The sequence below is a fragment of the Scyliorhinus torazame genome, chromosome 16 (genome assembly GCF_047496885.1).
Source record: "Scyliorhinus torazame isolate Kashiwa2021f chromosome 16, sScyTor2.1, whole genome shotgun sequence".
NCBI classification, from domain to species: Eukaryota; Metazoa; Chordata; class Chondrichthyes; order Carcharhiniformes; family Scyliorhinidae; genus Scyliorhinus; species Scyliorhinus torazame.
In genome coordinates, this window is record NC_092722.1 from 130,975,142 (window position 1) to 130,999,508 (window position 24,367).

At 44.6% G+C, this 24,367-nt stretch overlaps 1 protein-coding gene across 7 annotated transcripts in view; it reads right to left on the bottom strand.

Moving 5' to 3' along the window:
* The window catches only part of LOC140393076 (exocyst complex component 6-like), a 246,763-nt gene that overhangs the window by 39,465 nt on the left and 182,931 nt on the right, over nucleotides 1–24,367 (bottom strand). For all 7 annotated transcript variants that reach the window (XR_011935482.1, XM_072479077.1, XM_072479078.1 and 4 more), the window contains one exon: nucleotides 12,401–12,474. Coding sequence is in view for 6 of the 7 variants with exons in the window: in XM_072479077.1 (XP_072335178.1) it covers nucleotides 12,401–12,474 (74 nt within the window). In the remaining variant the exon portion in view is untranslated. The remainder of the gene's footprint in view (nucleotides 1–12,400; nucleotides 12,475–24,367) is intronic.

Sequence of the window (24,367 nt, forward strand, 5' to 3'; positions counted from 1 at the left end):
TCCCTTATCGCTCTACGAGATAGTCAAGGAACGGTTGCCACCGCCTGGTGAACCCCTGAGCCGAACCTCTTAGTGCGTACTTTATTCGCTCCAATTTTATAAAACCCTGCCATGTCGTTTATCCAGGCCTCCACGCCCGGGGGTTTAGCTTCTTTCCACATTAGTAGAATCCTTCGCCGGGCTACTAGGGACGCAAAGGCCAAAACATCGGCCTCTCTCGCCTCCTGCACTCCCGGCTCTTCTGCAACCCCAAATATAGCCAACCCCCAGCTTGGTTCGACCCGGACCCCCACCACCTTTGAGATCACTCTTGCCACACCCACCCAGAACCCATGCAATACCGGACATGACCAAAACATGTGGGTGTGGTTCGCCGGGCTTCCTGTGCACCTCCCGCACCTATCCTCCACTCCAAAAAATCTACTCAGCCTTGCTCCCGTCATATGCGCCCTGTGTAGAACCTTGAATTGGATCAGGCTGAACCTGGCACACGAGGACGAGGAATTTACCCTACTTAGGGCATCTGCCCACAGCCCCTCCTCAATCTCTTCCCCCAGCTCCTCCTCCCATTTACCCTTTAGCTCCTCTACCATCGTCTCCCCCTCGTCTCTCATTTCCCTGTATATATCGGACACTTTACCTTCACCGACCCATGCCCCCGAGATCACTCTGTCCTGGATCCCCTGCGCCGGGAGCTGCGGAAATTCCCTCACCCGTTGCCTTGCAAATGCCCTCACTTGCATATATCGAAAGGCATTCCCAGGTGTCAACTCATTTTTCTACCAGTGCTCCCAGACTCGCGAACTTCCCGTCCAAGAACAAGTCCTTCAATTTCACAATTCCTGCTCATTGCCAAGATTGGAATCCCCCATCTATCCTTCCCGGGACGAACCTGTGGTTGTTCCTTATCGGGGACCACACCGAGGCACCCGTCACCCCCCTATGTCGTCTCCACTGCCCCCAAATCTTGAAAGTCACAACCACCACTGGGTTTGTGGTGTATTTTCTCGGGGAAAACGGTAACGGCGCCGTCGCCAGTGCTTTTAAACTTGTTCTCCTACAGGACGCCATCTCCAGCCTTTTCCACGCCGCTCCTCCTTCTTCCCTCATCCACTTACATATCATAGACACGTTGGCGGCCCAATAGTAATCACTCAGGCTCGGCAGTGCCAGTCCCCCTCTATCCCTCCTACGCTGCAGGAACCCCCTCTTTATCCTTGGGGTCTTTCCTGCCCACACAAAGCTCATAATACTCCTATCCACTTTCTTGAAGAAGGCCTTTGTAATCAGTATGGGGAGGCACTGAAACACAAAAAGAAACCTCGGGAGGACCACCATTTTGACCGCCTGTGCCCTACCCGCCAATGACAGGGGCACCATGTCCCATCTTTTAAAGTCCTCCTCCATCTGTTCTACCTGTCGTGTCAAGTTAAGTTTATGCAAGGTTCCCCAGTTCCTAGCCACCTGGATCCCTCGATATCGAAAGTCCCTTGCTACTCTCCTCAGCGGCAGATCGTCTATTCCCTGCCCTGTTCCCCGGGCTGCATCCCAAATAGTTCACTCTTTCCCATGTTCAATTTGTATCCCGAGAATTCTCCAAACTCCCCGAGTGTCTGCATTATCTCAGGCATCCCCTCCACTGGGTCCGCCACATATAGCAGCAGATCATCCGCATATAATGACACCCGATGTTCCTCTCCTCCTCTAAGCACCCCTCTCCACTTCCTAGAGCCCCTCAGCGCTATGGCCAATGGCTCGATTGCCAACGCGAACAGTAACGGGGACAAGGGACACACCTGTCTTGTGCCCCTATGTAATCGGAAATAGTCGGATCGTTGCCTGTTTGTAACCACGCTTGCCACCGGGGCCCCGTACAGGAGCTGAACCCATCTCCAAATCCAAATCTCTTCAGTACCTCCCACAGGTAGTCCCACTCCACTCTATCAAATGCCTTCTCTGCATCCATCGCCACCACTATCTCCGCCTCCCCCTCCGGTGGGGGCATCATCATTACCCCCAGCAACCTTTGTATGTTGGCATTCAATTGCCTCCCTTTAACAAACCTGTCTGGTCGTCATGTACCACTCCTGGGACACAGTCCTCTATCCTAGTCGCCATCATCTTGGTCAGTAACTTGGCATCTACATTTAGGAGGGAGATGGGCCTGTATGACCCGCACTGCAGCGGGTATTTGACTCGTTTCAGGATCAACGATATCGTCGCCTCCGACATCGTCGGGGGTAGTGTCCCCCTTTCCTTAGCCTCATTGAAGGTTCTCGCCAGGAGTGGGGCCAGTAGGTCCACATATTTCCAGTAAAATTCCACCGGGAACCCATCTGGTCCCGGGGCCTTTCCTGCCTGCATGTTCCCGATTCCTTTTACCACCTCCTCTTTATAGGGACTATTGATCATCAGCATAAGCTTTCACGGACCGCCACGTACAAAAGCCATTAAAACATTTTCTTTTTACATAGCCGAGGCGCGCGAGCCCCCGGCCTCGCCCTCCCTGCTCATTTCCCGACGTCACACCGCCCTCCCCGCTCCTTTCCCGAAGCCTCACCGCCCTCCTCTCCCCTTTCCCGAAGCCACACCGCCCTCCCTGCTCCTTTCACGGAGGCGCCCCCCCTCCACGGTCCTTTCTCGAGTTGAACTTGTATATTAAGAGGGGCATTAAAAACACAGCTATTTCTAATAGTTTATGATGCACACTCACAAATTCATTGCACTCGTCACAGCACATTTATCTGAAATTGGCCTACCAGTGGGAACAGACAACGCTTACCCTTAAATGAGAAGGCTGATATATACAGATGTCAAACGCTGGACATCAGGTTCCAGGAATGACAGTCACAACTGGAGATCTGGTCCATTCCGATATTTGGTTTTCAATGCGACAAGCCTGAAAATCCAGTTTTGCAAAGGTAGGTTGCAGTAAAAGGCATCAGAAACTTTACTGTCTTGTGGGACAGTTCTGGGTATTCGGAGGCAATTTTAGTCAAAGGTCAGTCAGGTAGTTCTGAGAGAATTACAGCTTTAAAAGCACCGTCACAGGACAGTTCCATAAGGCTGTCCTTTCTCTCCCTCTCTCTCTCTCTCTCTCTCTCGATCAGGCCTGTGAGAATATCATTAAGGCTTGCAAAGGCATTTTGTATCCAGTTGAACTTCGGGAACAGGGCTCATGACCATTTTGGAATTAGCGGTTAATCGTATCCAGGCTTGCCCACTGAATTCGCAAATATTTGCAGATGGGCAGTGATCACCAACTACTTCTGCATACCGAAGTTTGCTGGCTTTCCAGAGGAAAGGCCTTTGGCTAAAACGCTTTCAAACTTTGCAGGTGCTCTCTGATATCATGCTGCAGATTGGAAGCTGCATTTCTGCTGTGGCCAAAAAAATCTTGACATTTGCAAACGAGTTGTGATTTGGCTGCTCAATTGTTTGGCCCACTGCCTTATTTACTTGATCATCGCTTCTATTTTGTCTTGCGCATGAAAAATGGTCACAAATTTTTCCTAAAAACTCAGATTGAGCCCACTTTTATCTGCCAGATATGCCAATTTGACAAGTAGCTGAAAGCGTCGAGCGTGTTCAAATTTTGGGTCAAATGCAACTCGAAAAGACATGCAAGAATCTTTGCTCTGGAAAGCCAGCAGACATTGGTGTGCAGATGTAGTTGCTGATCACTGCCTATCTTGTTTGCAAATTTTCACAAATTCAGTAGGGTGGCCTTGATAAAATGAACTGTTTTCAGTTTTTAGGGAGGACAGACAGAAAGGAAAAGGTGGTGGAGTTGCATTGTTGAAGATAGTGATACAATATTGAGGAAAGATATTGGCACAGTTGATGTGAAATCTGTCTGGGTCGAGTTAGGAAACATCAAGGAGCAAAAACATTCGTAGGGATGGTATATAGACCACCAAAGAGCAGGGGTAATGTTGGGAATAGAATTAGACAGGAAATCAGAGATGCATGTGCTAAAGAAACATTGTGATGATGGGTGGCTTTAATCTGCATATAGATTGGGTGAGCCTAACATCGGTAGTAGGGAAGTTGCTAGGGTCCATTATCAAGGATTTTGTAGCACAGCATTTGGAAAGCAGTGGTGTAATCAGACAAAGTCAGCATAGATTTGTGATAGGAAAGTCATGCTTGACAAATCTACTAGAATTATTTTAAGATGTAACTAGTAGAGTTGACCAGGTAGAACCTGTGGATGTGGCTTATTTAGACTTTCAGAAAGCTTTCGACAAGGTCTCACATAGTAGATTAATACGTTAAAGCGCATGGGATTACAGGTAGTGTCATGAGATGGATAAAAAGCTGGTTAGCAGACAGGAATAAATGGATCTTTTTCTGATTGGCAGGCAGTGACTAGTGGGGTACCGTAAGGATCTGTGCTAGGACCCCAACTGTTCACATTAAATATTAATGATTTGGATAAGGGAACTAAATGTATGATCTCCAAATCTGCAGATGATACAAATTTGGGTGGGAGGGTGGGCTGCGAGGAGGATGTAGAGATGCTTCAGCTGGATTTGGGTAGGCTGAGTGAGTGGGCACATGCATGGCAGATGCAGCATAATGTGGATAAATGTGAGACCATCTGCTTCGGTAGCAAAAAAAAATAGGAAAGCAGATTATTATTTAAATGGGTGTAAATTGAGAGAGCTGGATACTCAGCAAGACCTTGGTGTACTCGTACATCAGTCGCTGAAAGTAAGCGTACAGGTACAGCAGAGAGTAAAGGCAAATGATATGTTAGCCTTCATAGTGAGAGGTTTTGACTATAAGAGGTTTTAAGTATAGGAATAGAGTGCAATTGTACAAGATATTGGTGAGGCCACACCTGGAGTATTGTGTGCAGTTTTGGTGTCCTTATCTAAGGATGTTCTTGCTATGAAGTACAGCGAAGGTTAACCAGGCTGATTCCTGGGATGGTGGGATTGTCTTATGAGGAGAGACCAAATCGGTTAGGATTATATTCATTGGAGTTTAGAAGAGTGAGAGGGGATCTCCTAGAAACATACAAAATTCTAACAAGATTAGACAGGGTAGATTCAGAAAGAATGTTCTCGATGATGGGGTCTGTCCAGAATTAGGGGTCATAGTTTGAGGATAAGGGGTAAACCTTTTAGGACTGAGGTGAGGAGAAACTTCTTCACCCAGAGAGTGGTGAATCTGTGGAATTAGCTACCACAGAAAGTAGTTGAGGCCAAAACATTGGTTAATTTCAAGAAGGAATTAGATATAGCTCTTGGGGCTAAAGGGATCAAGGAATATTGGGGGGGGGGGGGGGGGGGGGGGTGGAAAAGAGAAAGGCAGGATCAGGGAATTTAACATAATCGGTAATGATCATCATGATTGGCAGAGCAGGCTCGAAGGACCGAATGGCCTTCTTCTGCTTCTTTAACCACTAATTCCAAAATGGTCAGGGGATCAGCAGACATTTTCTTTGCATTTATCACCTCCCTATGGATGCTGCAGTAAATAGATATTGCTAGCAGAGCCACTGCTCCTACCCGCCTAACAGTCCTAGTGTATTGGACTAACATCACACAGGCCCCATCTGTGCCAACTCCTGCACATTATGAAAAGTGTTCAATGTGTCAAAAATAGCCTTTGCAGTTGAGCGTGTGGAGAAAGTCCTCATGTATCTCTCCATTGTTATCAGGTTTGAAAGGTTTGCAATGTACAGTGATTCATCCAGTTGAAGTGCACAAAATCAACTTGCTTGTATTCTCGCTATTAATATAACACTCACATTCTGGGCATCTCAGCAATTCTGCGTTTGACTGTTATCAGACAATTAAATTATGCTAATTTGCTTACAGGCCTTTTCTTCCAGCAGAACACCCGCCATCTTTTGAATTCTCTTTCCCCCCCCTCCCCCCCCCCCCACAAATTAAGGGGCAATTTAGCGTGGCCAATCCACCTTCCCTGTACATCTTTGGGTTGTGGGGGTGAGACACGGGGAGAATGTGCAAACTCTACAAGGACAGTGATCTAGGGCCGTGATGCAGCAGTGCTAACCACTGTGCCATCCACCATTATCTTCTCAGCCACTGGCAATATCAACTCCTCCCAATTGTGTGCGATTTCCTTGCCTTTGAACAGAGCTACCTGATAGGAGGCCTCCACCGCCTTAGCATTATCACTGCCTATAATTGTGCATTCATAATTTTCTTGCTACTCAGAAATTCTTTGGGCTTGCTTTCAAAAAATTCGATTGACTTGGATGCGTATTCCCCATGTTCAGCCTCCAGATGAAGATTAAGCTTTCATTCGACAGAGCTTCAACACACAATGGCAATGGTTCGTTTTCAGTGCCTGCGCAAAATAAATCCCAGTTCTAAGTATTTACTATTGTATTTTCATTGCACTCAATCACTTAAGTTTCATTTGATGATGCCTCACTGCCATTTTGACATCGGTCGGTGGGCAGCACGGTAGCACAGTGGTCAGCACAGTTGCTTCACAGCTCCAGGGTCCCAGGTTCGATTCCTGGCTGGGTCACTGTCTGTGCGGAGTCTGCAAGAGGTACTTTTTCTCCATGTTTTTTCTTCAACAGACTCACGGACCACCTGCAATACTCTCTGTTCTAAAGCTCTGATCTTTATAAAATTCATCCCCTCACCGTCACTATTTAATCTTGACCTGCTGCCCTCAACTGACAAATGCTCTTCGAGCTTGACAGTAAAAGATGTCAGACATGGCGCAAGATAACAGAGCAAATAAACCGAATGACTACTTGTGTTCGAAGGAATTGATTGACAGGACTTGAAATGGTCGCCCTGAGACTGAAAAACAATGTTCCTGTTGGACAGGATCGCCAATGCTCCTATTTTCCCATTAAATAGAGAAGCCCGGTGCTTTCAAGAACTCTGACACACTACAATTTCGATTAGCAACATTGTGAGAAAGATAGTACTATTGCAAGTACAGACTCAGTTGAGTCCTCTGAAAAATAATCTTAAATACATGTACTTTTCATTAATGGAAACATTTGTGCACATTAGATTTCAATGTTGATTATCTAGACTTTTTGCAAGTGCACACATATTTGGTTTCATTCAAGGTTTTTAAAACCAGAATTTGTTCGCATTTTCCAACAAATCTTTCACATCCACAGCCTAAAGCAAGGGAAAAAAGGGAGCTGCTAGTGAGACAGCCAACTTCCATTAGTGATCAAATGATTGGCAGTGGGATCATGACCCCTCAATCTTGGGTCACCTACTTTTCTGAAAAGGGCAATCCTGATGATCCATCTTTTAGCCACAGCTTCTCATCCAATCCCAAGCCTCTTGCCTTTCAGCTTTGATTTGACTCAAGCTTTCCCTAGTATCAGTCTCTACCTGTCATCAACTCTTCTGTAAAGCGATGGAAGTATCAAGAGCCTAACCCTAGGGCACAGTCAGGGTGGGCAGGTAAAACCTGACCACTAGATATACTTCCTTATCTTTCAGAACCTCGAAGGCAGGGCAGAGTATCAAATTCAAACTGGAGAACAGTACATGAAACAGCCAGATGACCCTATGGAGACGTTCCTTATAAAAGGCACTGTTTCCTGCACAGCCTGTTTGAAAAGAAATGTCATCCATCACATTAAAAAATAAATGGATCATAGGATTGTATGACAGGGAAATTGGCACATGGTATTCCTACTACAGGTGGATACTGATTTACACAAGTGCTTGTGTTCTTTTGCATTCCCAACACATCGTCACTCACAAGGCAGAAAAGCTGAATGAGGTTTTAGGCTTTGATTAATGGAAAGCCACATGATCCCTTGAGAGCACCGAACTAAAACTGCTTTATAACAATCAAATGAGCATGTTTAAATCTAAAGCATTCCAGTTACAAAGTGCTGCATGGAAAATTAGACTTAAGCAAAAAAATGAGATTTTCATAACATGCGTTAACGAACAAACACTTACATATATAAAACATATGCACAAATACATCGAACAAGTATAAAGCACTGTTACAAGTGTCAGGAACCGTTTAAATAAATTTGGCAGCAGGAAGGGAACCAAATGAAACATTTGAGAGGAAATGTACGGCACATAGAGACTGAGAGAGACAAATAGCATTATCCTAAAGAGTAGCTCATGGGCTGGATCAGATGGGGGTTAATGAAAAATAGTCTAAGGTGGGTTTGAAGTGCATACGGGTATGGGGAGGGAACTGGCTCAAAGAAGGTGATGATCAGTAACTAACATTCCAGGCTACAAAGTACCAGTAAAGATGGGAGAAGTAGAGGGTGGTGAGCAACACTGATCAAAAAATATTATAGCACTGCAAGGAGATGATGTAGTTAAGGGGTCAATGACAGAATCCATTTGGTTATCACGAATGAAGGAACAGAGTAGCTATTACACTACTGGGTGAATACTGTAGGCCACTTGGGGAAGAATAGAGGAGCAAATTCTGTAATTTATAGACAAAGAACAACATATAGACTTGTAAGCAAAATAAAAGCCTATGAATGAGGACAGTAACATTGCGGATATAAAATTGGGCAAAGGAGAGAAAACAGAAAGCAGTGATGAATAATAGAGTTCAGACTGAAGGAAAGTTTATAATGTGTTTCTTTGGCGTCAATGGTAGGACCAATACTCTTTTTGATATATTTCTAATCTGGACTTGGGCAAGCATGGCAATTTCAAAGTTTGGAGATGACACAAAACTTGGAAATGTAGTGAATAATGAAGAGGTTGGCACAGGCTTCAGGGGGACATAAACCAACTAGCAGATTAAATTTATGCAGAGAAGGGCCGGCACGGTGGCAGATGGTTAGAACTTCGACCACACAGCACCAGGGACCAAGGTTCAGTTCCAGTCTTGGGCAACTGTGTGGAGTTTGTAGGTTCTCCCAGTGTCTGCGTGGGTTTTCTCTGGGTGCTCCAGTTTCCTCCCACAGACCAAAGATGTGCAGGTTAGGTGTATTGATCATGCTAAACGATTGCCCCTGAAGTGTCCAGAGATGTGTGGGTTATGGGGATAAGGTGGGGGAGTGGACCTGGTTAGGGTGCTCTTTCAGAGGGTCAGTGCAGACTCAAATGGGCCAAATGGCTCCTTCTGCACTGTGGGAATTCTATTGATTCTGACAGTGGAGTGATATATTTTGAGAAGAACGAAAATATTTTGAAGGTGGCTGGATAATTTGGGGTCCATGCCTCTTTATTAACTGAGGCATGGGACACAAGAAGCAAGGATGCTAAATCTTTATAAAATGCTCTTGTAGGCCTGCATCCAATTCTGGATACCACACTTCAGGCCTGAAAATAACAGAGTCGAGACTGGGGAAGCTGGGAAATGCTCTCCTTGCAGCAGAGAAGGTTAGGAAATTTGATTCAAGTGCTCAAAATCATAAAGGGTTCTGATGAAATAAATTATGAGAAACCGTTTGCAGTGCAGAAAAATCAGAAACTAGAGGACCCAGATTTAAGATGGCCAAAAAATTAAAGGTGACAGGAGAGTTTGTTTCAAAAGCAGCAAGTCTGATCTGGTATGCTCTGCCTAAAATCATGGTGGATCATCATTAGTACGTCACTTGGCATTTGCACATTCATTTATTTGGTAGCTAGCTCTGTGGAGCAGCATATAGCTAAGAAAGAGGACGACAAAATGTGTTCTTAAAAAAATTGTTAGTGGTAGGAGGGGCTGGAAGAGCAGCCATTGCTGGAGATGCTCTGTCTATGACAGGAGAACTGCACAATGTAAGTTCCAATGGATAACAGAAGAGAAGTGATGGAGGAGGATGGTGTGTTCCAACATGTTGAAATTTGCAGAGAGGTCAAGGCGGCATAATTTATCCTAGTCACAGTTAGAGCAAATATTGCTTGTGACTGCTTGGGACAGTTTTGGTGCTGTGTGGGGGTGGAAACTTGGATTAATGAGATTTTAATGGAGGAATGAGTGAGGTAAATGTGCATTTTGAAAAGGAACAATAGTATTAATTAAAATGATGCACAGTTGCAACATTTAATTGCACTGAAACCAAAAGGTTATTGTGAGTTGTATGCAATGACCCACTTAATGCTATGTAACCAACCAACTGATTTAAGCCTCTGTGGAACTTCAGTGAGATTCCTAATGTAGTCCACCAGGTGGTGCTGCAGTAATCCATTCCTTGAAGAATGTTGGACATGTTGCTAAAGGTGCATAAAGGAATGTTTTCACAGGCTCAAGGTCCCAAAAGGTTGCCCACTCCAAACCTTTTTTCCAGGTTACCACTGTACGAGTTGATTTCTTGAAGGGAAATATTAAGAAGTGCTGGAAAGCTAAAACAGTAGGCATGTCATTCGACTGCTGTTTGTGCACAGCTATTCTTGTTGGCTAGCTATAAAGACAACTTGCAAAACACTTGAATATATTCTGAGCCCAAGAGAGGTTGAACAGGTGGCCAGCTATTTTGAGGAAAACAATTTATACATCTGAACGGATGTAAAATGTAAAAAAATGTCATTGTCGCCACAGTCCCAGAGGACCATAGGCTGCTCTTCCCTTTGTGAGCTGACTGGCAAGGATTTAACCCGAGGGTCACCTCAGGCGAGGGGGCAAGATTCATTAATAACCTCAGCCAGTATGGTAACTGAACCTGCGCTGCTGGTGTTGGTCCACATCACAAGCCAGCTGTCCAGTCAACTGAGCTAACTGACCCCATGGGCTGATGGAATGGACAACACAAGCCAGAGAGAAAGGTTGTGTTTAACTGCAGTAAAGGATGACCTAATATTCCGAACTTTGAACAACCCCTCCCACTACCACACCTCCATCCCACCCAGATTTATGTGAAACCATCTTGAATTTTGAGATAACATTTACCTCTGCCCTTCCCTAATCACCTCCTAGAGTAGCAGGGTAGGAGTATGAAAGCAAAAGTTAAATCCCACTCCACTACTGGGAGCAGAAATTCCTTTCCATTCCTCTGATCCAAAACCCTACACACTAAGCAGAGATTCTGACTTTTAACCAAAAATCCTCCTTGAACGAAAATTCAAAGTTCAAAAAATCTTGTTAGCTTCCAAAGTACTCAACCACAGAATCACAAACCTACATCAGCTTCCTGAGTGTCACAGGTCACTCCTCAGTCAGAGTTGCTGTGGCACATTCTGCACTCTGGCGATATGGATAGTAATGATAGAGCCTCCAAATTAATTTAATCACAGGGCTGACCAGGAATCTCTCCCATTTTTATCACTCATTACTGGAATATTTTGGAACGATTTGCAGATCGATATCAACTTGCTTGGCCACTTTCCCAGACATCTTGGGGTGGGACTCTAACCTGGAGTTTCCACATTCAGAAGCAGTGTCACTATCCACTGCACCACAAGGCCTCCAAGTACATTCCAATAACTGAACAGAAATTGACGAATTGGATCACTAGCCCACAATCTACCCACTGCTTTCAGCATGGAGCATAATATCGGACATGAATTTACCTAACGCACAACTGAGAAAAGAGAATATGTTATTTTTTCCCCCAGTAGCAGACCCCGACCCAACCGAGCAATACTGTGTTCAACACTAAATACCTCTCTCAAAGACATGCACACCCAAACCCCCCCTTACAGTGCCTAACCCTTAGATTGAAGTTTGAACCTCTCAGATTAAATATCCAACTAAGCCTTGTTTACGCGGTCAAGAGCTCAGCTTTTTCTGCACCCACCTCATTTGTAGTCAACCTTTCTGGTTTCCTTTCACCATCCCCTCTCCGATCTTAACCACATTTCCAAATCTCCCCCTGCCTTTAAACCGAGCTGACTTTATTCCGGTGCTTGGTTTTAACTCCCTATTTACCACACATTTGGTGATATAAATATTTGAAGTTTATGTATTACGACCTCAATAACAAAACAGAACATACACTCCAGAGGTTGAATGGCCTACTCTCACTGGGCAGGCTATTCAGCTCCAAGTCTGTTCAGTCATTTAATTAGGTCATGGACGACCTTATCACAACTCCATGTGATACTCTTTGCAAAAAAATGTACTGTCGACCTCTTAAATTAAAAAAAAATTACTCAGCATCGTTTTGGGAGAAAAAACTGTTTAATTACATGCTACTTAACCAAGAATATGTTTGTTTAGTACTCAGAGTTTGGAAAAATAATCTCATTTTTAAAAATTACATTTCTCAGCAAAACCGGTCACTCAGAGGAGAAGAAAAAGGAAATTAAATCCAAGAGTTTATTTGAATCAAAATCTTTTGTTCAGCACATCACAACCAGCGTGCAGCACTTTGTCATGGTTCACGGCATTATAATCCTGTAAAGCCGACATGGACAGAGCAACTTCCTTAAAAAAAAAACAGCTAACAGGCAGCATCAATGACTGATATTTTACCAATCGTTTCAGCATCACTCATCAAGGAAAAATAATCTCAAAGCCTTACTTGTCGGAGGTCGATGAATGCTAACTGCAGGGTGTCCCCTTGGAATCCTGGTACTGGCTCAGAGCTAGCAAACACTGAAAGTAAAGATTAAGGGAGGGAAAAATTAACTCTCAGGCAGAAACATGGCAAATCTACACAATTATATGCAGCCTTCTGAAGCATATCAACCTTGACTAAAGATAGTCACAAATGATCATTTCCTGATTTTTTGGGGCACAAAGAAACTTTTTAATCCAAATCCTTTAAACTAATTGCTGTACTAAATTTGCAACATACACATAATTTAGATTGCTAGGTGTTGTTTAATGACGATATAACATTTCTGTGCAATCATGTGCACAGATTTTACAAGTTATGATATTGCTGTAGTAAATGGGTTGACAATTCACCTCAATTATTTTGGTCCACAGGGTGAATGACTACAAAAGCATTTTGAGAAAATAACGATTTCATGGCTGTCAACATATTTTTTAAACATCTGCTTTGTTACAGCATCTGTTCAATAAAAATCCTACCTCTAGCCAAACAGCAATTAAAGACAGACAGTAGGGTGGGAACTAGCTGAACATGCAGACAACAGGTGGAATGCTCTAAGCACTACAATCTGGACTTAAATGGAATGTCTGTTCTTGCAATCCAAGACATTTCTGATAATGGAATTTAATACAAGTCCGTTTGAAAAGGCCGTTTAAATATGATTAAAAGAAAAAAAGAAAGCTTGACCAATTGGAAATCCTACAATTAAAGGCTACGAGAACACTTTCCTTTCAGACAATTATAATGCAGTCGAGCTGGCAAATAGGAGTTGTCCATCCGCACAAAAGTCATGGTATGAGCTAAAAATAGTGTCTATGCAACAAATGTCTGTCCCATGCCATTTAGAATTAAGAGTATTTGGCATTTCTTTATTGCTTAAATCAGTTATTTTAAGTCACACGCAAATAACATTCATTGTAAATAAATGGCCTATCCTATTGAATCCCCCCCCCCCCCCCCCCCCCGCAGCACGGACAGATATCAAGCCATGCCTGTTTGGAAGAATCACATGGCCTCCCTCAAGAAATGTTTGAGATGTCATGACGATAGTGATGCTCCTATGTAACCCTTCTGACTTGTCTGCAACATACAAGGTCAGTTCGGCACTCAAGCTTGATTTGTGTTTGGAGGCATTTCCTAAAAGAAATGATCCATCATTTGCATTCCCTACAAGGTGTGAGGGACAGCTGTAATAAAGTGTGTGGGGGAGGATGCCCCTCAAGAAAACAAAAACAAATATTTTTTTTTCTTCTCAAATCAATCCACCGCATTGCTGGAAACTAACACGGTAGTAAGCAGAATGAAGAGAAGGAATTCCTTACAGGCCAAAAACAGTGACTCCAGCTGAGAGGGTCGGCAGGCCAAAGGAAATGTCTTCAATTGCTCTCAATCTAAAGAAAGGTTGGTGTAGGTATGTGGGCTATTCCATATAGCGGTCTTACATATACCATCCACAATATTCTGAAGCAGTCAGTCATATTGGACTCAGGGCAGCATGGTGGCGCAGTGGTTAGCATTGCTGCCTCACGGCGCCGAGGTCACAGGTTCGATCCTGGCTCTGGGTCACTGTACATGTGGAGTTTGCACATTCTCCCCGCGTTTGCGTGGGTTTCGCCCCCACAACCCAAAGATGTGAAGGGTAGGTTGATAAGCCACACTAAATTGCCCCTTAATTCGAAAAATGAATTGAGTACTCTAAATTTATTTAAAAAAAGTCATATTGGACTCAAAAATGTTAACTCTGTTGCTCTCTCCACAGATGCTGCGAGACCTGATGAGTTTTTTCAGCAATTTCTGTTTTGATAGAAAAATAATAATAATAATAACTGCTTATTGTCACAAGTTGGCTTCAATGAAGTTACTGTGAAAAGCCCCTAGTCGCTACATTCCGGTGCCTGTTCGCGGAGGCTGGAACAGGAATTGAACCCGTGCTGCTGGTCTTGTTCTGCATTACGACCAGCTGTGCTAAACCAGAACAAAGAACAAAGAAAAATGCAGCACAGGAACAGGCCCTTCAGCCTTCCAAGCCTGTGCCGACCATGCTGCCCGTCTAAACTAAAATCTTCTGCACTTCCGGGGTCCGTATCCCTCTATTCCCATCCTACTTGTCAAGATGCCCCTTAAACTTCACTATCGTCCATGCTTCCACCACCTCCTCCGGCAGCGAGTTCCAAGCACCCACTACCCTGTGTAAAAAAATTTGCCTCATACATCCCCTCTAAAGCTCGCCCCTCGCACCTTAAACCTATGCCTAGTAATTGGCCCCTCTACCCTGGGAAAAAGCCTCTGACTATTCACTCTGTCTATGTCCCTCATAATTTTGTAGACCTCTATCAGCTCGCCCCTCAACCTCCGTCGTTCCAAACAGAGTTTATTCAACCGCTCCTCATAGCTAATGCCCTCCATACCAGGCAACATCCTGGTAAATCTCTTCTGCACCCCCTCTAAAGCTTCCACATCCTTCTGAACACTATACTCCAAGGGTGGCTTAACTAAGGTTCTATACCATCCACAATAACTGGTTTTAGGGCACCCCAGGAAGTAGCTGTACAATAGCTCGAATGGGCAATATAATAGCAATGCAGTACATATTTACCATGTCATTTTGTCAAGTTTTGTGGTTGCTATGTTCTAATTGAAGGCTAGTGCCATTTAGATGTATTTTGCAAATATCAGAGGCAAATTAAAATTCAGAATCATAAGTTCTCCCTCTAAATGAAGAATTGGCAGGAATGCTGTGTGTGCAAAATGTCAAATCAGTGAAGGTTGTCAAATTTAAAGTAGACTCAAAAAGAAGAGACACTAATCAGCACAAAACCAGACTAAAATGCTAATTTCATACCAAAGAGTATCCATCTGGATTTATTTTCCAAACCACTTGTTTGAATCAAGCCACCAAAGAATGCTCACCTAAATATTTTAAGCAGGAATAGCTGATGGCAGCTATACAGACACACAACGTTTGGGTTTCATTTATGCTAATAGGATACTGGCTATTGGTATCTTGAGGCACTCGATGAAAATCAAGATGATAACATTGAAACTTGTACATGATCTACAGCTGGGAAGACATTGTACAGCTTTGGACACTCCACTGTAGGCTTGATATAAAAAGCAATGATGAAGGATCAGTGCAGAATGACTTGGATGGTATCTGACACTTTGAAGAGAGAGTTGATAAATTAGGTTATTGAGGTTTCAAAAGATTCTGAAGAATTATGACAAATTAGAGTTGGATTTCTTCTACTAATTAGCAAGGTGCTAATGAGAGGGCATAAATTTAACATAATCACGAAAAGAATTAAAGGGGAGGTTAACATTTTAACAACGTCTGGTCTGTTCAGGGGAGAGAGTACACATGAAGTACAAGCTGTACATGGGACAATAGCACCCTGCGTGTTTACCAAGACCTGAGCACTGAGGTGGCCAGGAGGAGGGAGGGTACAGGCAGGCGAAGGAGATTTTGTACAAGAACAAGGTGAAATTCGGGCTGCTTTTTCCGGCACGACTGTGGGTTACGTACGAGAGCCAGCACCATTATTTCGAGGAACCCGAGGAGGCGAAGGACTTTGTTAAGAAGCAAGGGCTGGCTCTGAGCTGAGGACTCTTGGACTCATGGTAGAACTTTTAAGTCTATTTTGTTTCTCTCTCGCTTTGAGCGATGCCTGCATGCTTGAATCCGTTCTTTTCGTTCATTTTAGGTTGATGTAGTTTGGTTGCAATGTGTTTTTCTTGTTCTTTTTCGTGGTTTCCCTAAATGTTTCCTTTTTGGGGTCTCTTGTTGGGTTGGAGGTTTGGTAGGGGGAAAATAAATAAAATAGCTAAAAAGATGTGGTTATGATGGATGTTTCGGGGGGAAATTTTTTGCAATCTTTTTCTGTGTGGAGGGGAATCATAGAATTTACAGTGCAGAAGGAGGCCATTTGGCCCATCGAGTCTGCACTGGCTCTTGGAAAGAGCACCCTACCCAAGGTCCACACCTCCACCCGATCCCCATAACCCAGTAACCCCATCCAACACTAAGTGCAATTTTGGACACAATGGGCAATTTAGCATGGCCAATCCACCTAACCCGCACATCTTTGGACCGTGGGAGGAAACCGGAGCACCCGGAGGAAACCCACGCACACACGGGGAGGATGTGCAGACTCCGCACAGACAGTGACCCAAGCCGGAATTGAACCTGGGACCCTGGAGCTGTGAAGCAATTGTGCTATCCACAATGCTACCGTGAAGTGCTGGGTACTTCTTATCTCTATCTGTTTGATCTAAATTGCACTATTGTAGGAGATGTCTTTGACTTGTATAAAGTAGGTGTTTAAGCAGAGCTGGTTTGGGGAAGTGCTATGGATGGGCTGGGGGGAAGGGAGCCAGGGAACACTGGGTGAGAGACCCGCTGGCGCCAAAGCGGGGAGCCACCAGGCTAGCTGGGTGGGATAGTGAACAGAAGCCAGGTGGGGGGGATTCATACAATTAGACGAGAGCAGGGGTTGGGTGGCAGGATGGTGTTACGGGGGGGTGGGGGGGGAAGAGTTGATCTGCTGACAAAAATGGAAACTGGACATGGCATTAGTGAGGAGGTCATGGGTGGAAACGGCCAGGAGGCGGGCCAGAGGAAGCGTGACCCATGGCTGGGGGGGGGGGGGGGGGGGGGGGGGGGGGGCTGGCCAAGGAAAGGGGATGGCTGATCGGCAAAGGGGAGGGGGGGTGGCAAAGTGCCCCCCAACCAGGCTGATCACCTGGAATGTTAGAGGGCTAAATGGGCCAGTGAAGAGGGCGCGTGTGTTCGCGCATTTGCGGGTTCTGGAGGCGGACGTAGTCATGCTGCAGGAGACGCACCTGAAAGTGGCAGACCAGGTTAGGTTGAGGAAGGGCTGGGTTAGCCAGGTCTTTCATTCGGGGCTCAACACTGATCTCAATCCGGACCACAGGGACAGGACAGACAGGGCAGAAACGGACCGACTGGTTCAGGAAATTATACAAACGGACAGGAGCTATGCGGAGCCCCCGAGGCCAGAGTTACTCAGGAAACGACAGAGGCTGCAGGCCGAGTTCGGGGTGCTGACTACAGGCAAGGTTGTAGAGCAGCTTAGAAAGGCAAAAGGCGCGATATATGAGCATGGAGAGAAGGCCAGCAGAATGCTCGCGCAACACGGTAGCATTGTGGATAGCACAATTGCTTCACAGCTCCAGGGTCCCAGGTTCAATTCCGGCTTGGGTCACTGTCTGTGCGGAGTCTGCACATCCTCCCGTGTGTGCGTGGGTTTCCTCCGGGTGCTCCGGTTTCCTCCCACAGTCCAAAGATGTGCAGGTTAGGTGGATTGGCCATGATAAATTGCCCTTAGTGTCCAAAATTGCCCTTCGTGTTGGGTGGGGTTACTGGGTTATGGGGATAGGGTGGAGGTGTTGACCTTGGGTAGGGTGCTCTTTCCAATAGCCGGTGCAGACTCGATGGGCCGAATGGCCTCCTTCTGCACTGTAAATTCTATGAAATTCTAGGAGCACTTAATCTGACACAAGCCTAAGGCCTTTCTGTCCTTCAACATGCTGGAAGGAATAGGTCAGCGGCCAATGCTGGTTGATGATATCTGCAGAGTGGCATAAGGTGCAGAAAGTGGAGCCTCATGAACTTTGGCTAAAACGTTTCAATAGACTTACCAAACACGTGGTACATGAAGGACAAAGAAAAAAAACAAGAATAGAAAATTATAGATATACACAGAGAAAAAGATGGATTAAGGTTTTGAGTGAGATGTTTCATTCAAACTTCTTCCCAAAGACTACACACCAAATAGCTTTTTCTTGATGCAGATGTTAACAGACCTGCCGTGTTTCTGGTCATTTTTGTTTTACTTCAGCTTCTAACATTATTTTTATCACTAGAAACAAGCAGGGACTGTGTCAGTCAGACAGCGGTTTATTAAATTGTATTTATTCATCAGCTATCCCTTGATTCAAGGATGACAGGACTTCATGCCACGGAAGAGGCCGATTCTGGACTGTCAAATCTTTGGGCACATGGGCAGGACGTCCCACAGGGCAGTGGGATCCGGAGTACAATGTTTTCTTCCTTTCCTCTCTGCTGCTGCTGCATTGGGGCTCAAAGCAAGATGGAAAGTTACCACCATTCTGAACGTTTGGTAGCAAGATCCTCAGAGATATCAAGGTCAATGCCACTTCACTTCAAGGCAAGCTTCAGTGTCTTTGAAGCATTTTCTTTTGTGCTCCTCTGGAATTTTGGCCATTTGAGAGGACACCATCTTGTGTTGGATCTCATCAATGGGGGCCTTTTGAGAGAGGTAGCTGCCCAAGATAATTGCTCAACGAATTCCATATTCTCTCCTTCAACATGTATGGGAAATGGAAAATTTGGCTGAGCAGATCTGGGTTGATATAAGAGTGTAGTTTTGGGGATATTCAAGGACAGGCTGAGCTACTTGTATGTAGAAATGAAGAGATCAAGAATGGCAGAGTGGGCAACCCCTTTGTTCCAACTTCACAGCCAGTGAGGGGCATTGTACTCCTTTGCCGGTTCTGCTGTGGATGACCTTTTGGTCTTCACTTTATCTGGCATCTCTCCTCAACCCTGCTACTATGGGTGGCCCTACCAGGAGTGAGGAGCTCCTGAGAACATCCTTCAAGGGACTGCTGGAATGTACAAGCCTCTCCACCATGTCAAGGTGACAATCCAGAGACGTGTATATAATTCACTATTTTGGCTGAACTCCGAAGTCTTTATCTTGCAAAAGAAATTCTGACTATCAAGAGGAAATGGCCATTCTGGTTTTTAATTATGTATTATTAATTTTTAATGGAATAGGTGTTTGTTTGACAAGGTGCCGCAGAAAAGACTGATCCAGAAAGTGAGATTGCAGGGGATTGTAGGTAGAGTACTCGATTGGATTGAGGATAGGCTGACTGACAGAAACCAGAGGTTGGGATAAATGAGTCCTTCTCTGCCTGGCGAACTGTAACTTACGGGATGCCACAGGGGTCAGTCCTCTGACCTCAACTGTTTACAATCTATATCTAAATGATCTGCAAGCAGGGATAGAGGGTAGCATAGCAAAATTCTTTTTTTTTTTTTTTTTAATTTAGAGTACCCAATTCAATTTTTTCCAATTAAGGGGCAATTTAGCGTGGCCAATCCACCGACCCTGCACATCTTTGGGTTGTGGGGGCAGAACCCACACAAACACAGGGAGAATGTGCAAACTCCACAAGGACAGTGACCCAGAATCGAAGCTGGGACCTTAGTGACGTGAGGCAGCTGTGCTAACCACTGCAAATGTTACAAAAATAGGTGGGCAGCGAAGAGAAGGTAAAGAGTTTACAGATGGATATAGACAGTAATGTAATAATGTAATATAATAATCTTTATTGTCACAAGCAGGCTTACATTAACACTGCAAAGGAGTTACTGTGAAAAGCCCCTAGTCGTCACATTCCGGCTTCTGTTCGTGTACACAGATTGAGAATTCAAAATGTGCAATTCACCTGACATGTCTTTTGGGACTTGTGGGAGGAAACCAGAGCACCCGGAGGAAACCCATGCAGACACAGGGAGAACGTGCAGACTGCACACAGACAGTGACCCAAGCCGCAAATCGAACCTGGAACCCTGGTGCTGTGAAGCAAGTGCTACCCACTGTTCTGCTAGGAGAATGGGTTGAAATTTGGCAGATGGAGTTCAATGTGGATAAATGTGAGGTTATCCATTTTGGCCAACAAAACAGAAAGGCAAATGATCTAAATGGAAAGCCGATTCAAAACGCATCTGGGCAGAGAAATCTGGGTGTCTTTGTTCATGAATTGCAGAAAGTCGCTATGCAGGTACATGTAATTAAAAAGGCAAATGGAATTTTAGCATTTATTGCAAAAGGACTGGTGTATAAAAGTAGAGAAGCATTGTTGCAATTGTATTGCATGTTCGTGGGACCAAGTCTGGAGTATTGCATCCAGTTTTGGTCTCCTTATTTGAGGAAGGATGTGGTGACACTGGAGGCAGTTCAGAGGAGGTTCACCAGATTGATTCCGAGGGTGAAAGGGCTGACGGCTGACGTATGAGGAGAGATTAAACAGTTTGGGTTTATACTCACTGGAGTTAGAAGAAAGAGAGGGGATCTGATCAAGGTATATAGAATACTAAAAGGGATAGATAAAGTAAACATAGACCAAATGTTCCCCCTTGTAGTGCAATCTAGAATAAGAGGTCACAGATATATAGGTTGAGAGGTGGTAGATTTAAACGGAGATGAGGAGGAATTACTTCTCGTAGTCCCATAGTACGATGGAGTGTGGTGGAGACTGAATCATTAAATGGGTTCAAGAAGGAGATAGATATATTTTGGATTTTAAAAATGGATTAACGGGATATGGGGAGCAGCCATGATCTGATCGAATGGTGGAGCAGGCTCGAAGGGCTGAATTGCCTACTTTTTGTATTTGTTTGTTTATTGTCACATGTACCGAGGTACAAACAGTATTAATCAGGTCAGTGCATAAGAGAGCCGTTTAGGAGTCTGGTAACAGCGGGGAAGCTATTTTTGAATCTGTTTGTGCGTTTTCTCAGACTTTTGTATCTCCTGCCCGATGGAGGAAGTCGGAAGAGTGAGTAAGCCGGGTGGGAGGGGTCTTTGATTATGCTTCCCGCTTTCCCAAGGCAGCAGGAGGTGTAGATAGAGTCAATGGATAGGAGGCAGGTTCGTGTGATGGACTGGGCTGTGTTCACTATAATTCCTACATTCCAATATTAGCCCATTTTAAAGCAGGTATGCAACTCACAAAAACAACTTCCTCCCAATTTTAGGCGGGAACTGAAGAACATAGATTGGGGGCGGATGTTTGAGGGCAAATCAACATCTGACATGTGGGAGGCTTTCAAGTGTCAGTTGAAAGGAATACAGGACAGGCATGTTCCTGTGAGGAAGAAAGATAAATACGGCAATTTTCGGGAACCTTGGATGACGAGTGATATTGTAGGCCTCGTCAAAAAGAAAAAGGAGGCATTTGTCAGGGCTAAAAGGCTGGGAACAGACGAAGCCTGTGTGGCATATAAGGAAAGTAGGAAGGAACTTAAGCAAGGAGTCAGGAGGGCTAGAAGGGGTCATGAAAAGTCATTGGCAAATAGGGTTAAGGAAAATCCCAAGGCTTTTTACACTTACATAAAAAGCAAGAGGGTAGCCAGGGAAAGGGTTGGCCCACTGAAGGATAGGCAAGGGAATCTTTGTGTGGAGCCAGAGGAAATGGGCGAGGTACTAAATGAATACTTTGCATCAGTATTCACCAAAGAGAAGGAATTGGTAGATGTTGAGTCTGGAGAAGGGGGTGTAGATAGCCTGGGTCACATTGTGATCCAAAAAGACGAGGTGTTGGGTGTCTTAAAAAATATTAAGGTAGATAAGTCCCCAGGGCCGGATGGGATCTACCCCAGAATACTGAAGGAGGCTGGAGAGGAAATTGCTGAGGCCTTGACAGAAATCTTTGGATCCTCGCTGTCTTCAGGGGATGTCCCGGAGGACTGGAGAATAGCCAATGTTGTTCCTCTGTTTAAGAAGGGTGGCAGGGATAATCCCGGGAACTACAGGCCGGTGAGCCTTACTTCAGTGGTAGGGAGATTACTGGAGAGAATTCTTCGAGACAGGATCTACTCCCATTTGGAAGCAAATGGACGTATTAGTGAGAGGCAGCACGGTTTTGTGAAGGGGAGGTCGTGTCTCACTAACTTGATAGAGTTTTTCGAGGAGGTCACTAAGATGATTGATGCAGGTAGGGCAGTAGATGTTGTCTATATGGACTTCAGTAAAGCCTTTGACAAGGTCCCTCATGGTAGACTAGTACAAAAGGTGAAGTCACACGGGATCAGGGGTGAACTGGCAAGGTGGATACAGAACTGGCTAGGCCATAGAAGGCAGAGGGTAGCAATGGAGGGATGCTTTTCTAATTGGAGGGCTGTGACCAGTGGTGTTCCACAGGGATCAGTGCTGGGACCTTTGCTCTTTGTAGTATATATAAATGATTTGGAGGAAAATGTAACTGGTCTGATTAGTAAGTTTGCAGACGACACAAAGGTTGGTGGAATTGCGGATAGCGATGAGGACTGTCTGAGGATACAGCAGGATTTAGATTGTCTGGAGACTTGGGCGGAGAGATGGCAGATGGAGTTTAACCTGGACAAATGTGAGGTAATGCATTTTGGAAGGGCTAATGCAGGTAGGGAATATACAGTGAATGGTAGAACCCTCAAGAGTATTGAAAGTCAAAGAGATCTAGGAGTACAGGTCCACAGATCACTGAAAGGGGCTACACAGGTGGAGAAGGTAGTCAAGAAGGCATACGGCATGCTTGCCTTCATTGGCCGGGGCATTGAGTATAAGAATTGGCAAGTCATGTTGCAGCTGTATAGAACCTTAGTTAGGCCACACTTGGAGTATAGTGTTCAATTCTGGTCGCCACACTACCAGAAGGATGTGGAGGCTTTAGAGAGGGTGCAGAAGAGATTTACCAGAATGTTGCCTGGTATGGAGGGCATAAGCTATGAGGAGCGATTGAATAAACTCGGTTTGTTCTCACTGGAACGAAGGAGGTTGAGGGGCGACCTGATAGAGGTATACAAAATTATGAGGGGCATAGACAGAGTGGATAGTCAGAGGCTTTTCCCCAGGGTAGAGGGGTCAATTACTAGGGGGCATAGGTTTAAGGTGAGAGGGGCAAAGTTTAGAGTAGATGTACGAGGCAAGTTTTTTACGCAGAGGGTAGTGGGTGCCTGGAACTCACTACCGGAGGAGGTAGTGGAGGCAGGGACGATAGGGACATTTAAGGGGCATCTTGACAAATATATGAATAGGATGGGAATAGAAGGATACGGACCCAGGAAGTGTAGAAGATTGTAGTTTAGTCGGGCAGTATGGTCGGCACGGGCTTGGAGGGCCGAAGGGCCTGTTCCTGTGCTGTACATTTCTTTGTTCTTTGTTCTTTGTTTGTTCAATGCATTTAAACATAAACTCAAGTCCATAAAATGCCATTTTCTTTCCCCTGCCAAAGCCATGCATTGTCTTCTTTCTTTGATCTACTTTTGGTTGCTGTGAACTAGTTACTCACGTAGTTATCATGCACCAGGTTTATGATCAGCACTTTATTGGAAATCTGTGTTCTGCAGCATCATTCCACAGAACTTGTTGCTGCCTAGAAGATGGAACCAGAAACACAATGTAGGACACAGAACAAGTGTCACCTCCCACGGTGTTAAGAATGTGGTTAAGTGGATTTTCCACAGCATAGTAGCATTGCTAAGGAACTGGTGACCCAGTTCTGCATTGCAAAGCAAATATTGAAATTTATTGTTTTTTAAAGAAACATTCAAGTTGACTGTTAACAAATGGCACTTTAGTGAATAAGCTGAACTGAAAACTAGAATATTTAAAAAATATTTCCGGGGAACAAAAACATTTATTTTGTTTAGGTTTCTGCATTTGGTATTGACTTTTGAAACTGCTCTGTTTACAAAAAGGTGGCAGGATTTGAATCTAGCTGACATTTAAACATAACATGACTTTCAGTTGATACCATTCCTCCTGTGTAAGTTAAACCCTTAAGCGCATTTATCAATTACAATAAAGGAAGCTACCTGCCATTTGTGAGTTATTTGCACATATAGGGTGCTAATGGAAATGTCACTCTTCTGACCATTAATCCTGAAAATGTCATACACAGAGACTGGAGGAGGGCACTAAGTTCAAACATAAATCACAGGCAGCACAGTGATTTCTGGAATGTACATTTGACAGTAGCCGCAAATGCTCAACGAAGTAAGCTTCAACTATTTACTGTCCTGGCAGCCATAATCCAAATTTCAGTCAATTTTTCTCAGCTATTGTTTAAAGTATACAATTTATAACAGGCAATATTACTTTAACCCACTGCGCCACCGTG